We start from the raw sequence: 16,222 nt of genomic DNA on the forward strand, positions 1-16,222 counted from the left end.
TAAAGCAGAAACTAACACACCATTGTAAAGCAATTACACTCCAATAAAGATGTTAAAAAAAAAAAGGAGAGATCCCTTTAGTTACAATTTTCTTCCTTATTCAGTGAACTCTTTCAACAACAATTTGAAACACAGCTTTTTAAATTTTTAATTTTAACTAATTAATTTACTTCTTGCTATGACAATAAGGGACCTTGTGCAGACTCTGGTGCCCAGGTCTCTTCTTATCAACGCCTCCCTGCCATCCCTGCCCCCAGTCTCCCTCACCCTAGGAGCTCCCTCTCCTGCTCTTGACTTTCTTCTTCCTTCAGAAAGACCTTGGGATTTTGATCTTTTCCTACTCAATCTCCTTCAACTAAACTTCCCTGTCCTGGATTCCATACCCTTCAGAATTCATTTTAGTTTATTTGACAATAAGTATTTATGATGAAACGGCATTATTTCTCACTTTAACGTCTATGCTGTATTCTATTTAAAATGTCCTTGAAACCAGAGAACAGAACTATCCTATCTTGCCTGAGGAAGAAACAGAGATTGTCATTCATTAGTAAAATAGAAAAATTTCCTTTGAGTGGAAAATAAAGTAAAAACAAAAAAGTAAATTGGAATATTTTCTCAATAGTCTGTGGCAACCCTGTACCTGAGTGATTTTTCCTTGGGAGTGGATGGTGATCGAGTTGGGTAAGAAGAGATAAAACAGAGAAGAAAATTTGCCCCGTATGTAAATAGATAATGAACGTTCTTTCCTGATTGAGATTAAAAAAAAAAAAAGACTGCCTGAGAACTCTCTTATGTGACCACAATAAAAGCAGCCAAAAAAACAGTCCCTGGAGGATTGTGTTTAGAAGCCAGAGAGAGTTAAAGTGTCTCAAGCGTTGAAGCAGCCCAGGACTGGGTTTCCAGTGTGGTAGTTCCCTGTTCATCAGTATGCTGCCCAGTTGTCTGTGCTTATGTAATGTACACCTTTTCTCTCTATTGTAATATATAATTATTCTATTCTTTTCTATTATATTTTGCTATTTTATATGTTAAATAATGTAGAACTGAACAGTAATACATGCTCAATAGAGGTGGAGGTAGAGATAAACATAGAGATATTTAACTAATTAATTAATTAATTGGGTTGCACCGGGTCTTAGTTGCAACATGTGGGATCTAGTTCTCTGACCAGGGATCGAACGCGGTCCTCCTGCATTGGGAGCACATAGTCTTAGCCACTGGACCACTAGGGAAGTCCCGAGAGAGCTATTTTAAACTCAGCTGCTCACACCTTTAGGAAATCAAACTCCTCAACCATCAAAGCTTCAACCCAGGAAGCTTGGAATCTGCCCACATGTTCCTTGGAGGGAATAGTTTTACAACTGGTAGCTTAGCAAAATATAACTTGGAAAATGATGTTAGCAAGTAAGGTGGCTTATCCCTGAAGAACACAAATTAGATTATCCTAATCTAAAAGGTTCTAAAAACCTTTTTGTGGCTTCTCATTGCCATCTGAGAAAAAATACAGACTGCCAGTGTTTGCTGACGCCCCTGCCTCATCTTGCCCCCTCTTCCTTGTGCTCTGTACTGGCCACACTGGCCTTCCCCTCTTCTCTGAGTATATGTGGCACATGCCTGCCTCAGGGTGTTTGCCCTTGCCGAGACTTTTGCAAGGCCAGCTCCTTCTAATCACTCAGGTCTTGCCTTGGGGGTCACCTCTGCATGGTTCTTCCTGAGTCCCCTCACTAAAGTTAGTCCCCTTCCTGTCTGGTCATGCCGTCTGCCTTTGACTTGTTTTATTTTCCTCATAGCACTTTTCATATCTGAGCATATTTTATCTTTTAAGTTTGTTACTCCATTATTGTCTCTTCCCTTCTAAGAGAATGTAAATTCCATGAAGTCAGGGAGCTTGCCTGTCTTATTCATTGCCATACCCTTAAAACCTAAAACAGTGCTTGGCATATAAAAGGTATCAATAAATATTTTTTGATGAGTGAATGAATGATTTTTTAGGAGATGAAGCCACAATTGGTGTAGAGACTCTGCAGTAGAGGCATCCCAGGAGGATGGTGGGGCATGTCCTCCTTGTGCTACAGGAATAAGAAAAGGCACCGACAGCAGGTGTGCCAGTCTGGGAAACACAAGCATGGAGCCAGAGGGATGATGATAAAAATGGTCTTACTGCTGTGAGAACAGAGACAGCAAACTGATGCAGCCCCTGGGAAGTATGAACTTGGCTTCTGCAGTGGGAATGGCAGCTCAGTAGCCTGGAATATGCTGTATAAACGCCCCATCCAGGGGCTGTGAGCTCAGATTCTGTGAATTTCTTAAATCCGAATTCCTTTAGCTTCTCTCCAGGCAACTTGAGCTTGAGAAACAGTGGATAATTTCATTTGAAGTCTAATGTTAGATTAGAGAGAGAGAGAGGGAGGAAGGCACAGAGAGAGAGAGAGAGAGAGAGAGAAGGAAATCCTAATCAACAGCTTTTGCCTCCACTTGAGAAAACATTTAAACTCCTTGGAGTACAAACTTCTAGTTATAAGATTAACAGGTTCTGGGGATCTAATGTACAGCACAGTGATTACAGCTAATAACACTGTGTTATGTACTTGAATGCTGCTAAAGAGCTGATCTTATCACAAAAAAGAAATGGTAATTATATGATGGGATGAAGGTGTTAGCTAATGCTTTGGTGGTAATCATTTATCTCAAAAAATCTGGAAAAAAATACAAGCTTCACCAAAGTAAACAAAATGAAACATTTAAACTCTTAGGTCAGGACTAGCTACATTTCCAAATAAACATTATTCCATCTCCTTTCTTCTTCCTCAGTTTTCTTTCTTGAAAAGAAAATCCTATGTTAATGATAATTTTGCTCCCAATTGGTATATTTATTCTCTGCAGTTAATGAATGTGTTGAATGTATTTTACTGAAACCTGCAAAGAAGATGTGAAAAGTATACTAAACCCTTAAGTTAAATAACCCTGAGCCCAAACTGAAGTATTTAAATTAATCCTTAACTAAGCAAAACTAGGCTTATCAGGCTCCACTTCCTCTGAGTGCACAGATCAAACGTGGGACAGCTAAGTATTTGCAAATTACAGCCCTTCTCTACCTGGATGTTCAGAGTAAATGCATTGTGTCATGGTTTCCACTATTATCATGAGAAACAACAGCATGTTGTCCTAGGTATTGTAAACTGAGTGAGAGCAGGAAGATTGATCATGATTGTGTTGTAGTTTTACGATGTGTGCCTTTTCTCCAAGTTCCCCCCACCCATTAACTATTGTTAATGCACCTGCTAAAAGTTGCAGGAAATTTATCTCTCAGTCACCAAAATGTTTTCTATGTTTTCTGTTAATGAGATAAACATGTTAATCATCATTAGGTTTTTGTAGACCTTAAAATTTAACGTTGGCATTAAGACAACCATTGAAACGTTTAGTTACTATAAAGTTTATAGTCCATTTTTAATCTTTCAAGGAAGACATGGATATATAAAATAAATAGGCATAACTTTAGGCTAGAGCTTTAGGTTATTAACTCACTAAACCTTTGACTAAGATGGCAAACATATAATTGCATTGTTGAGCTCAGTATTTTGTCACATTGTGGGGTGTCACCCATTAGAGGGTCATGAAATCAATTTACTGAATAAACAATCACAATAAAATGACATAGAATAGAACATATATGATTGCATCACAGGTCAGGATTCCTTTTTGGGATGAAAATATTCTAAAATTAGATTGTAGTGATGATTGTACAAATCTTTGAATATACTAAAAACCACTGAACTATGTGCTTTAAATGGGCGAATTTTATGGTTATGTAAAATATGTTTCAATAAAACTGTTAAAACAGGGGAAAATATACTATTTCAAGAATCTTTTTTTCCCAACATGTATGTGTGTACTAAGTTGTTTTGTTAAATGTATTTTGGAATTTGGGACACGGTCAGAAAAGATTGAGAAGTGTTGTTCTAATCCCACTAGCAAATGGGAACTTAATACTTATTACAGCTGAAATTCTTGATATACATGTATGCTTATATATCAGGCATTCATATTTCAAAATTTACTTGAAGCTTATCAGAAAAGCAGTACAAAGGCTGTGCTGACTGGCATGCTACCTGTCTTCCATAGCGAGAATCCTGTGAGGTCGGCTGCAGCAGCGGGGAAGGTGCATATGAAGAGGAAGTGCTAGGTAAGCAGACGCAACCAACTGTTATTGAAAATAATTTACACTACTCCAGGGACCTGTGCTAATGTAGGGGTAATGAGCCACCTCTTAAAATATCTAGACTTCTACATCTCAGTATGATCTCTATATATATATATTATTGAATATATGTATTATTGAATATATATATTTTTTGATAACTTCAAATGTGGAAGCCATTTTGACAGAGACTCAGCAAAACTCTTCTTTCAGAGCAAAATAGAGGAAACAGCACATGACATGTTTAGAACTTGAGATTTTGCCCGCAGTTCAGTGGATGCAATTACTTCTGTCTTAACGAGAAAGACCAATGTGAATCCTGAGCAACTTGATGTCAGGAAATGCCACTGTTTTAATGAACTGAAAGTGTCAAAGTATTTTATTTAATGCACATTTCATTACTCAGCTAACAGTTATTCAATCAAGTACCTACTATAGTTATGGCTCCCTACAAGACATTGGGAAATTTGCACAATGTATAGAAGTTATCCTTCTCAGTGTTAAATTTTGAGTAAGTAGGGAACTTGGGTTTCCAGCTCCCTCTGACTTATTTCAGAGCAGGTTGGGTGTCTCTAAGTGACTTTGCCCAAGTGTGTTAATTCTCTAGTGGTTTCTGAAGGACCAACGCTTTGATAAATTATAGCCTATATGTTAGCAGTTAACTTTTCCAGAATTCCCCAGTGTTTCCTCCCACTGGGAGATAGACAGCTCCTTCCAGAACAAGAGATGATTGGTTCTTCCATAAGTTGTAGTCCTTGTTTCAGTGGCTTGCTCCTTGCTCTCAGTGGCTGATGGAAATTGGAAGGTGGATCTTGCCTTCCTATCCTGATTTGCTTCTGCCCTTTAATGTCCCACAAAAGACCCTCCTTGACATTTCTGTGGAGGGGTAGTGGTATTACATTTTTTACCTTCTGTGTAGTGGGAGTTAGTTGTGGATAAAATTTATATTCTGTGGTTTCCAAACTGTGCACTGAGGTTCCCCAGGGCATCACATCTACCTCACAGGGAGGTGTGGGGGCATTTTAAACATTGAGGGAAACACAAGGGTAGTCGATGTCTGTTGGACATCACAGGAACTACTAGCCAGAGGTAAGTGATGGTATAAACAATGGATTGCACTACATTCTTTTCTATGCTATCATATCTTTACAATCCTGCGTTTTTGGTGTTGCTGTGTTAAAAAGCAAATACCATGAGGAATACAACGAGGAACAGGAAATAAGGATGGAGGTGTCCAGTCTGATTAGAATATTTGAGAAGTTGTGCAGTGCCCAGTAGGCACACAGATCCAAGTAGTATGCAATTATTTTTATTTAGGAATGAAATAAACATATTATTTTGTCTTTCAATTTATGTGTTTTTTCCCCAATCATCTACTAAGTTGATAGGACACGCATACTCAAGTTATAATACTTAATAAATGGAACTGTTTAGGTGATTCTTTTGTTCTAGTGGGTCATGAAAAAATTACTAATATATATATATTTGTGGTACGCGGGCCTCTCACTGCTGTGGCCTCTCCCGTTGCGGAGCACAGGCTCCAGACGCGCAGGCTCACCGGCCATGGCTCACGGGCCCAGCCGCTCCGCGGCATGTGGGATCTTCCTGGACCGGGGCATGAACCCGTGTCCCCAGCATCGGCAGGAGGACTCTCAACCACTGCGCCACCAGGGAGGCCCCAAAATTACTAATATATTAAAGATGCCAGAACTGAGAGAGTTTGGGAAACTTTGATTTATATCCTTTTCTCATATTCTAAAATTATACTACCAACTTAATTATACAATTCTGTTAGAGTACAAATGTAATCAGTGCTTTATTTTATATTTTTCATTTGGCTATCAATGTCTATGTACCACTAACTGAGATGTACCAAGTTTACATATATGGCATTTGTGCTTACAGACCTTATGTTTAGTTTGTTCTGATGAGTCTTTTCACCCATGTACTTAAGACCCTGTTTGTCTTTAACACATCTGGTACTGGTCCATTTATCTGCGGATCTGCTACATTATTTTATTTTAGATACCCTCCATCCTCCCCTTTTCCTCATGGTGGGGATGATAACAGCTAATAATATATTGAAATAAAAATAGCTATTAGTTATTAGGCATTTATGAGTCAGGCACAGTTCTAAGTAATTTATAGGTTTTAGCTCTTTTTGTCCTCAGAGGTATAAACACTATTATCCTCCTCATTTTACAGATGAGAAAAATAAGGCACGAATGTAAATACGTACTTGGCGCTGCATAGCCAGAGAAGGATGTAACTTGAATTTTAACCCAGTTATCTCATTCCAGAGCCTATTCTTAGCCACTCTGCTATATATTGAAAGTAGTATATAGCTCAGTTTAGCTTCTCTTCCTTTTTTTTAAATTTTATTTTTATAAATTTATTCATTTATTTATCTATTTTTGGCTGCATTGGGTGTTGCTGCGTGTGGGCTTTCTTTAGTTGCGGGGGCTACTCTTCGTTGCGGTGCACAGGTTTCTCATTGTGGTGGCTTCTCTTGTTGCAGAGTACGGACTCCAGGTGCACAGGCTTCAGTAGCTGTGGCACGCGGGCTCAGTAATTGTGGCTCACGGGCTCTAGAGCACAGGCTCAGTAGTTGTGGTGCAAGGGCTTAGTTGCTCCGCAGCATGTGGGATCTTCCTGGACCAGGGCTGAAACCCATGTCCCCTGTATTGGCAGGTGGATTCTTAACCGCCGTGCCACCAGGGAAGTCCCTAGCTTCCTCTTTCTCATTTGGTTCACTCTTGTCTTGATATTTTAGAATAAACCTACCTTATCTCTATTTTTCCATATGCATCACCATGGCTTTGAAACATATGTCTGTATTTAGCTATGAAATTTCCATTTACTTGTACTTATATAACTCTGGCCCCTTCTGCCCAGTTCTTAACTTACATCTTTTCTGATGTCTCCTGGTTCTTCTTCCTTGCTCTGCTGACCACTCCATCACTGGACTCCTCTTCAAGTATCCCACAGCTATTCCAATCCCTGCTGTTAAGCATCTCACACTATAAAAAGGGAAAAATGGAACTGTGCTTTGCCTGTATAGTTATAGTATCCAAAAATGAACCCTAAATGGAAGAATAAGCAGAGAAGGGTTGTGTGAAGCCACTCTGTGGGCTAAACTCTCAGATGACAGTGGCTTTATTTTTTCTGGGTCACAGAGTATTTTTGTAGTATGGACTTTAATTAGTTCAGATTCAGTATCTATAGTGATTAGAATTGTGTCAACATTTCCTTTAACTGGAAAGAGGTCATGGGAGTTTGTATTTAATCATTTTAAGCTCCTTAAAAAAATTTACCATCTTTTCTGAACCAGAGTAGTGATTCTTTTTCTATAAAAGAAAACTTATCCTCTAAGTTCAGGCAAAGATGCCTGCTTTGGCCACTTCTATGTAGTACTGGATATCCTAGCCAGAGCAATCAGGCAAGAAAAAGGCATCCAAATTTGATGGATCCAATAAAAGCCATCCAAATTTGAAAGGAGGAAGTAAAACTTCTCTTTGTTTGCAGATATTATGATCTTATATGCAGAAAACCCTAAAGATACCACAAAATACCATGTTAGAACTAATAAACAAATTTGGCAAAATAGCAGGATACAAAATTAACACTTGAAAATCAATTGCATTTCTATACACTAATAATGAACCATCTGAAAAGGAAATTAAGAAAACAATTTCATTTACAATAGCATCAAAAAGAATAAAAACACTTAGAAATTAACTTAACCAAGGAGGTGAATGACTTGTAAAGTGAAAACTACAAAACATTTCTGAAACAAATTAAAGAAGACAAATAAATGGAAAGACATCCTTATTCATTGGTTGAAAGACCTGGTATATTGTCAAGATGTCAATATTACCAAAACAATCTACAGATTTAATGCAATCTGTATCAGAATTCCAAAGATGTTTTTGCAGATCTTTTGCATGAGATGGAAAGACCCATCCTACAATTTATATGGAATCTCAAAGCACCCCAAATGCTGAAAAGAAGAACAAAGCTGGAGGATTCATACTTCCTGATTTCAAACTTACTACAAACCTACAGTAATCAAAATACTGTGGTACTGGCATAAAGACAGACATATAGATCAGTGGACTAGAATAGAGAGTTCAGAAATAAATCCTTACATATATGGTTAAATGATTTTTGACAAGGGTGCCAAGACCATTCAATGGGGGAGAAGGCAGTCTTTTCAGCAAATAGTCCTGAGAAAACTGAATATCAACATACAAAAGAATTAAGTTGGATCCTTATAAAACATCATATACAAAAATTAACTCAAAATGGGGACTTCCCTGGTGGTGCTGTGGTTAAGAATCCACCTGCCGATGCAGGGGACACGGGTTCAAGCTCTGGTCCAGGAAGATCCCACATGCTGCAGAGCAACCAAGCCCATGCGCCACAACTACTGAGCCTGTGCTCTAGAGCCCCCGAGCCACAACTACTGAGCCCGTGTGCCACAACTACTGAAACCCGTGCGCCTAGAGCCTGTGCTCCACAACAAGAGAAGCCACCGCAATGAGAAGCCCACACACCACAACGAAGAGTAGCCCCTGCTCGCCACAACTAAACAAAGCCCATGTGCATCAACAAAGACCCAATGCAGCCCCCCAAAATAAATAAATAACTCAAAATGGAGCCATGATTTAAATGTAAGACCTGACACTATAAAAATCTTAGAAGAAAACATAGGGCAAAAGCTTCACAACATTGGATTTGGCAATGATTATTTGGATATGACACGAAAGGCACAGGTAACAAAAGAAAAAATTGACAAATTGAACTTCATGAAAATTAAAAAAATTTAAGCGCACTATCAACAGAGTAAAAAAAGCAACCAATAGAATAGGAGAAAGTATTTGCAAATCACATATCTGATAAGGGATTAATATCAAGAATATATAGAAAACTCCTAAAACTCACCAACAAAACCCCCAAACAATCCAATTAAAAAATGGGCAAAGGCTTAGACATTTCTACAAAGAAGATATACAAATGGCCAAAAAGCACATGAAAAGATGCTCAACATTACTAATCATTAGAGAAATGCAAGTCAAACCTACAATGAAATACCACTTTAAGGAAAAAAAAAAAGCAAAAAATCCCAGAAAAGTATAAGTGTTGACGAGGATGTGGAGAAATTGGAATGCTGTGCACTGTTGATGGGGATGTAAAATGGTGTAACTCCTGTGGAAAAAACCAAAAAATTAAAGACAGAATTACTGCATGATCTGGCAATTCCACTTTGGGGGTATATACTCAAAAGAATTGAAAGCAGGGTCTCAAAAAGATATTTATACACCCCTATTATACTCAAATATTGAATTCACAATAGCTAAAACATGGAAGCAGCCCAAATGTCCACTGACAGATGAATGGATTAGCAAAATGCAATATACACATACAATGGGATATTATTCAGACTTAAAAAGGAAGGAAATTCTGACATATGCCACAGCAGGAATAAATTTTGAGGACATTATGCTAAGTGAAACAAGCCAGTCACAATAAGACAAATACTGTTTGATTCCACTTACATGAGGTATTTAGAGTACTTAAAATTATAGAGACAGAAAGTAGAATGGTGGTTGCCTAGGGAAGGGGGAGGGAGAGGGGGAATGGGGAGTTATTATTTAATGGTTAGTTTCAGTTTTGCAAGATGAAAAGAGTTCTGGAGATGGACGGTCGTGATGGTTGTACGAGAATACAAATGTACTTAATACCACGGAACTGTACACTTAAAAATGGTTAAGATAGTAAATTTTATGCCATGTGTATTTTACCACAATAAAAAATTCTGGGGAAAAAGCAAGCTAATGCATTAAATTAGTCACGATTTTGGAAAATAGAAAAAGTAAAGTAAAATAATTTCATCCCAGGGGTACATACCATTCAGAATTCTAACCCCTCACACAGGGCCTGGGAAGTAGCACCAATAACTGTGTGTACCAATTGTAATGTTGCTACTGTTTAAAAGTCATGAAATATTTCACAATAAAAAACAGCAGAATATAGAATCCTTTGGAGTACAGACAACTACTTGCACGTATAAAAATAATGTGTTGACAAAATGGGCAACAACTGTAGACATATAGTGTAAAATTAAAACATATCTTGAGATACATGTCCTGGGGTAGTGGATGGTTCTGTTGCCCCAGACACACCCTTGGTACCCACCCTTCTAGCCTATATAGAAGTGGTATCACAAGAGAAAACTGGACAGTCTCAGAACACTCCATGTTGCTTGCTTGTAAAAAATCTATCGTCAAAGATAAGTGCGTTCGGGGCTTCCCTGGTGGCGCAGTGGTTGAGAGTCCACCTGCTGATGCAGGGGACACAGGTTCGTGCCCCGGTCTGGGAAGATCCCACATGCCACGGAGTGGCTGGGCCTGTGAGCCATGGCCGCTGAGCCTGCACGTCCGGAGCCTGTGCTCCGCAACGGGAGAGGCCACAACAGTGAGAGGCCTGCGTACTGCCAAAAAAAAAAAAAAAAAAAAGATAAGTGCATTCTATGGGAGAAAAAAGCTGCCAGACAGACTGGCTGATTTAAAAAAATAAATCACTTGAATATGTGCATCAGTTATTGTTCAGGTGAATAATTGTGGCAAGAGGGTGCTAAGGGCACTAGATGAAGCAGGGACACTCTCTCCTGCTTTGACAGACAGGGGACATGGTGAATGAAATCTTGTTTTCTCCCCAGAAAATACAGACCTCCCCACTGCACCATTTGCTTCTTCCATTGGAAGCCACAGTGTGACATTACGATGGAAATCGGCCAACATCTCTGGAGTAAAATACATCATTCAGTGGAAATATGCACAACTGCCTGGAAGCTGGGCTTACACTGAGGTATGAACTGCTGCCCATGTGCCTAAACGGAGACTTTTTCTTCAAATTATTAAAAGTGCCAAATTACTACATATAATTATAGGTGAAAAGACATTCTAGACAAGATTCAAACGTAAAATGAGTGGTTGGATTAGATGAACTTTAATCTCTGCTACTTTTTATGCTACACCTTTTATTTTTAAGGAAAATTTATTATTGGACATATATATTATTCCTTCAGCACAGCATCACATAACCAACTACTTATATCATTGGTCTTTATCTGCCCACCCCATTGAAAATGATTCCAACTAGGGTGGAGGGCAGGGAGGTCATCCAGGATGCTCCCTTTTAGGAAATCATGTTCAGAGAAAAATAGTCCAAAGACACCAAGTATATTAACATGGAAAAGTAAAGTAAAGCCTTGAGGTAAATGCCATATAATTGAATCCATAATTTTGCAGTTTTGAAGAAGGAAAGAATTTTGGTGTGAATTATGCAGACTGATGTCGGGATGGCTCAGCTCTGAGCTCCAGGCCTCCATTTCAACTGGTCTGGCAGACCTTGGGTCACTCCATATCCAGAAGGCCATCCATCATCTACAGACGAATCTGTGCTCTTGAGTTACAATATACGGTGGCTATTCCATAAATGCTGATTTTGATCTCTTGTTGATTTAGGCTGTTTCCAAGCTCTCCTATGTGGTAGAGCCCTTGCATCCCTTCACTGAATATATTTTTCGAGTGGTTTGGATCTTCACAGCCCAGCTGCAGCTGTATTCCCCTCCAAGTCCCAGTTATAGGACTCATCCTTATGGAGGTATGGCATGCACACGTTGCTTAAGAAATCAGGGATTATTCCAAAGCTTTGGTTAGTTCATTTTATTTTAAACAATGAAATAAATGTATTCCTTCATTAATAGACCCATCCAACAATGGAGTACCTAGCTAGGTGCCAAATAGTGTTCTAGGTGCTCACCGTACTTCTGCGATCAAAACAAAAATACCCATTCTGGTGGAAAAGAATACTCTAAGCAGTAAACCTAATAAATAAGGAAAGTATATTTTAAGTAGGAAGATACGGGGTGCTACGGTAAGAGGAACGTTTTGAGCAGGGTCTGTTCTTTAGAAATGGGGAGTGTATTAAAGAAGGTGGTCAGAATAAGCCTCACTTAGCAGTCAGAAATTATGGAAGGTTTTGAAGAAGAGGAGTAGTTGATTTGAGTACTCCTTAAAAAGATAATTTTGGCCACTACACATGGAATGGATTGAAGGAATGAGAGAGACTGGAGTGTACAGAGGTAGTGAGATCAGCTGGGAGGTTATTATAATACTTTAACATTTGATTAGAGATGATTTTTAAAAATAGTACATATATTGGGGCATTTTCTGATTTCTTCTTTCAAAGTTGTGACTTCCATACCAGGAAAAGGATTCAAGCCTAGAGCCTGTTAGGGAGGTGAATGCCTGGGGCAGACACTCAGGGAGAGTTGCCTGGTGCTCTCACCCTTAGAGTTAGCTGAGGGGACGTGGGAGGACTTATTCCAAGCCAGACATTATATGTCCCTACCCCTCGTTCTGGAGATTCAGCTGTGTGCAGAGACCCTCACTGTGAACTAGGCCTTGGCCAGAAGCATAGCTAGATAGCGGATGAAGCCGGTTGGGGCATTTTCCCTCTTCTCTGATTAGTGCTCTCTTCTTGCTTATCAGATTTTAGGGTATGTGTGGCACCTCTGCTGACTGTTCTCTGACTATCCTTGGGACCTCAGGTCAGACACTGGCCTAGGGTCATATTCGAAAGGTTCCAGATCCGAGCAGAATACGTGGATCCTTCTTCATTCAAAGCAATGCCTCGTGTACTCCAATAGTGTTGGAACATTTTCCAGTGCTGGAGACATACCGTGGTCCAGGGCCCAAGGCTAGTCAAATCAAAATAATGAAGAAGGCAAATTTTGCTTTCCATTTCCGGGCGTTTCTCTGGATATGCAAGCCCACATACCCTCCAGGTGTTCCAGTCCTCGTACTGAGGGTCTTTTCCATGGATAGCATCGCATGCCTCAATTCTATCTCACTTTTTTTAGCCACATCAAAACTTATAAAGTTATCTGTTTCATGTTCCATCACTTCATGATTCTTTTCTTTTTTAGCTATGGGAAATATATGATTTTTAGATGGTATTACTGCCTTTTAATTGGGGCCTTTATGAAGATAATTTCTTAATCAGGTGGAATGGTTACCTTGCCTAACCTGACCAGCCTTTTCAGGGACGATTTTTGTGGGGGCGATTTGGACAATAATCACAGTTCACCATGGGACATCTACATGCTTGAAGTGGAGCAGATCATGTCTGTCTGGGCACTGACCCTGAAGAGTTAGTTTTTCTGACATCCTGATTCTGATTCACTGGGAGATGATTCCTACTTTCCTGTTCACCAGGGTGACTGAGTGCATGGAGCAGAGGAGTGATGTGATGGTATTTGTGTTTGCTAAAGCTCAGTCTGAGAGTTGGGGAGGAACTGTATCAGAGAAAGGCTGAGAGATCAATTAAAAAGCCTTTTTAAAATGCAGCCAATGCGAGGGCTGAACTGTCTCTTCTCTCCCCACTCTAAAGGGTCAGGGGTGACGCAGAGCACCTGCCAAAATTGTTCCGAGGCAGAGAGACTACTGAAGAGCAAAGTGACATCAGTCTGTCTTTCTATGGAAAGACGAAATAAAAGGGTGTGGTTTCAGGGCGTGGGGGGTATGGAAAGCAGGTGGAGACATGGGTGGAAGATAGGCTGTTAGATCATTTGTTTTCCTTTCTGTTCTTTGTCACTTGGGTAGCTCCTAAAGTCTGTGGGTGAGCGCTTAATTAGAGAATGCATGCTCCTTTCATCCTTCACAAGGGAAGGGATGTTGCTAAGGCACAGAAAGCCTGGGTTCCAGGGGACCTTGGGAGCTGGGGGAGGAAAGTACAGTCTAGGTCAGCAGAGCTGATGCCAGCAAAAGTGAAGCAGACTGTTCTAATTCAGGCTTATCTAAATCCATATCTTTAGCTGGAACTAGTCCGGCCACAGCACTCTAGTGAGGGAATAGGCCCCAGGACTTACTTCTTTTAACTTGTGTTAATCATTGACTCCAGTTTATTACAGATTCTCTTCTCCTTCCTAACCTGGTTCCATCCCACGTTTCAACGTGTTTAGGTCTCTGGAGATTTTTGACCACTTTTTTTCTAGAACATTTATCCAATTTGCATACTTCCACATTTAATTTTATTGCATAAATTAGAACTGAGGAAAATAACATTTGAAAGAGTCCCTTAGGAAAGTAGTTAACTGGTATCATTTAGGGATCAAGAATTGCAGCTCATAGATATATTACTATCTTCTTTCTATCACTTCTGTGAATATTAACAAAAGTACTTCATTTATGCTATTTTCAAAAAAACAACATTTTTTTCCTATCCTATTTACATTTTTACATTTTTCACTGTATATTTTCTGCTCACGATGTCACCATTATCTCTTCCAGTTCCTGAAACTGCTCCTCTCATTAAAAATATTGAAAGCTCCAGTCCGGACACGGTGGAAATCAGTTGGGCTCCACCTCAATTCCCAGGTGGACCTATTTTGGGTTATAACTTAAGGCTGATTAATAAAAATCAAAAGTTAGATTCAGGGACACAGAGAACCAGTTTCCAGTTTTACTCCACTCTACCAAATACCACCTACAGGTAAGAATTAAGTGGTGCAGGAAAAATGTAACTAGCATGCAAAGGGGAAAGGTGGGGGGTGGTGGGGGAGGGATAAATTAGGAGTTTGGGATTAACATATACACACTACTATATATAAAATAGATAACCAACAAGGACCTACTGTACAGCACAGGGAACTCTATACTATGTACTAACCTATATGGGAAAAGAATCTGAAAAAGAATAGATATATGTATATGTATAACTAAGTTGCTTTGCTGTAGACCTGAATCTAACACAATATTATAAATCAACTATACTCCAATATAAAATTTAAAAATAGTAACCAGCATGGGTACAGGCATGATATTATTTAAGAAATAGGGCTAAAAAATAGTTTAAATGTATTTTGAGAAGTCACATTGGCTTTGTGCTGTTGGTTTAAGTTACTGTGGTTTTCCTCAAGTTTTTATGCTTATTAGATTACACCATCCTGAGCAAAAACATTTGTAAGTATTTCTATTATATTCAGAGATAAATGTGGGCTAATAAATATGGGCTTATAAATATTGGCTAAAAAAGACATTATAAGCATCATAAATATCATTGCTTCATTTAATCCAACATGAAAAAAGTAAGGAGGTAAAATTCTGTTAATGATATTTTTGTATTAACTGTTAAGGGGATTATTTTATTATTGTTAGCTTTTCCAGCATTTACTAAGACCTCTTTAAATTAGGGCATGAATGGGGGTCATGCAGATAGCAGAGTTCAGTTTTTGACCTCTGTGACCCTGAACTATTCTATGGGGAATGCAAACAAGGATGTGATTGATGGTCATTTTAGTGCTAAGCAGTGGCACCAAGTAACTAGATACATGCATTGCCACATCGTCCTTTAAATAGAAATGTTATTGCTCCTTCTATTTTTATCTCATGTTCACACCATGCCATGTAAAATACATCTCTCCAAATCGTTTTTGGAATAGGTTTTCTGTTGCAGCAGTAAATGAAGTTGGTGAGGGGCCGGAAGCAGAATCTAGTATTACCACTTCATCCCCAGCAGGTAGAGACTGGGGATGCGCCTCATGTTACACGGAACTGAGGGGGTGGCAAGGGTGGGTTCAGATCTTGGAGGTCCTGGGTCCTCTGGTGCTCCCCAAGACCCTACTGTTCTGCCCAAATGGACACTGTCTTCTGAATACTTGATAAGTTTTCAATTTTAAATGAGTCCCAGTATTTGACAAATAGGAGTAAGTTGTTTGATCTAAAGTTTCCACGTCGGAATTTAAAAATTAAAAAAAAATTAGGGATTAAAAAAATGGCTTCAAGCAAACCCCTGGTTTCAGTTAAAGTCACTAGTGATTATGACTCTCATTTACACACTTAGGGGATACATATATTGTTTCTGCCCTAACCTCCACCTTATATCATGTATTATCATTTAACACAGACCAGATATCTTTTTCTTCCAGTTTCCTTAAGGTTTTTAAATATATCT

The 16,222-nt window shown here is 39.1% G+C and overlaps 1 protein-coding gene across 1 annotated transcript in view; it reads left to right on the forward strand.

The window, feature by feature from the left end:
- The window catches only part of ROS1 (ROS proto-oncogene 1, receptor tyrosine kinase), a 112,188-nt gene that overhangs the window by 14,297 nt on the left and 81,669 nt on the right, over nucleotides 1-16,222 (forward strand). The window contains 5 exon segments of the mRNA XM_027079691.1: nucleotides 4,126-4,186; nucleotides 10,923-11,071; nucleotides 11,731-11,869; nucleotides 14,560-14,761; nucleotides 15,711-15,787. Coding sequence (XP_026935492.1) covers nucleotides 4,126-4,186; nucleotides 10,923-11,071; nucleotides 11,731-11,869; nucleotides 14,560-14,761; nucleotides 15,711-15,787 — 628 coding nt within the window.

The sequence above is a fragment of the Aethalodelphis obliquidens genome, unplaced genomic scaffold (assembly GCF_003676395.1).
Source record: "Aethalodelphis obliquidens isolate GAN/ISIS:26980383/991018 unplaced genomic scaffold, ASM367639v1 scaffold3, whole genome shotgun sequence".
In the NCBI taxonomy this organism is placed as follows: Eukaryota; Metazoa; Chordata; class Mammalia; order Artiodactyla; family Delphinidae; genus Aethalodelphis; species Aethalodelphis obliquidens.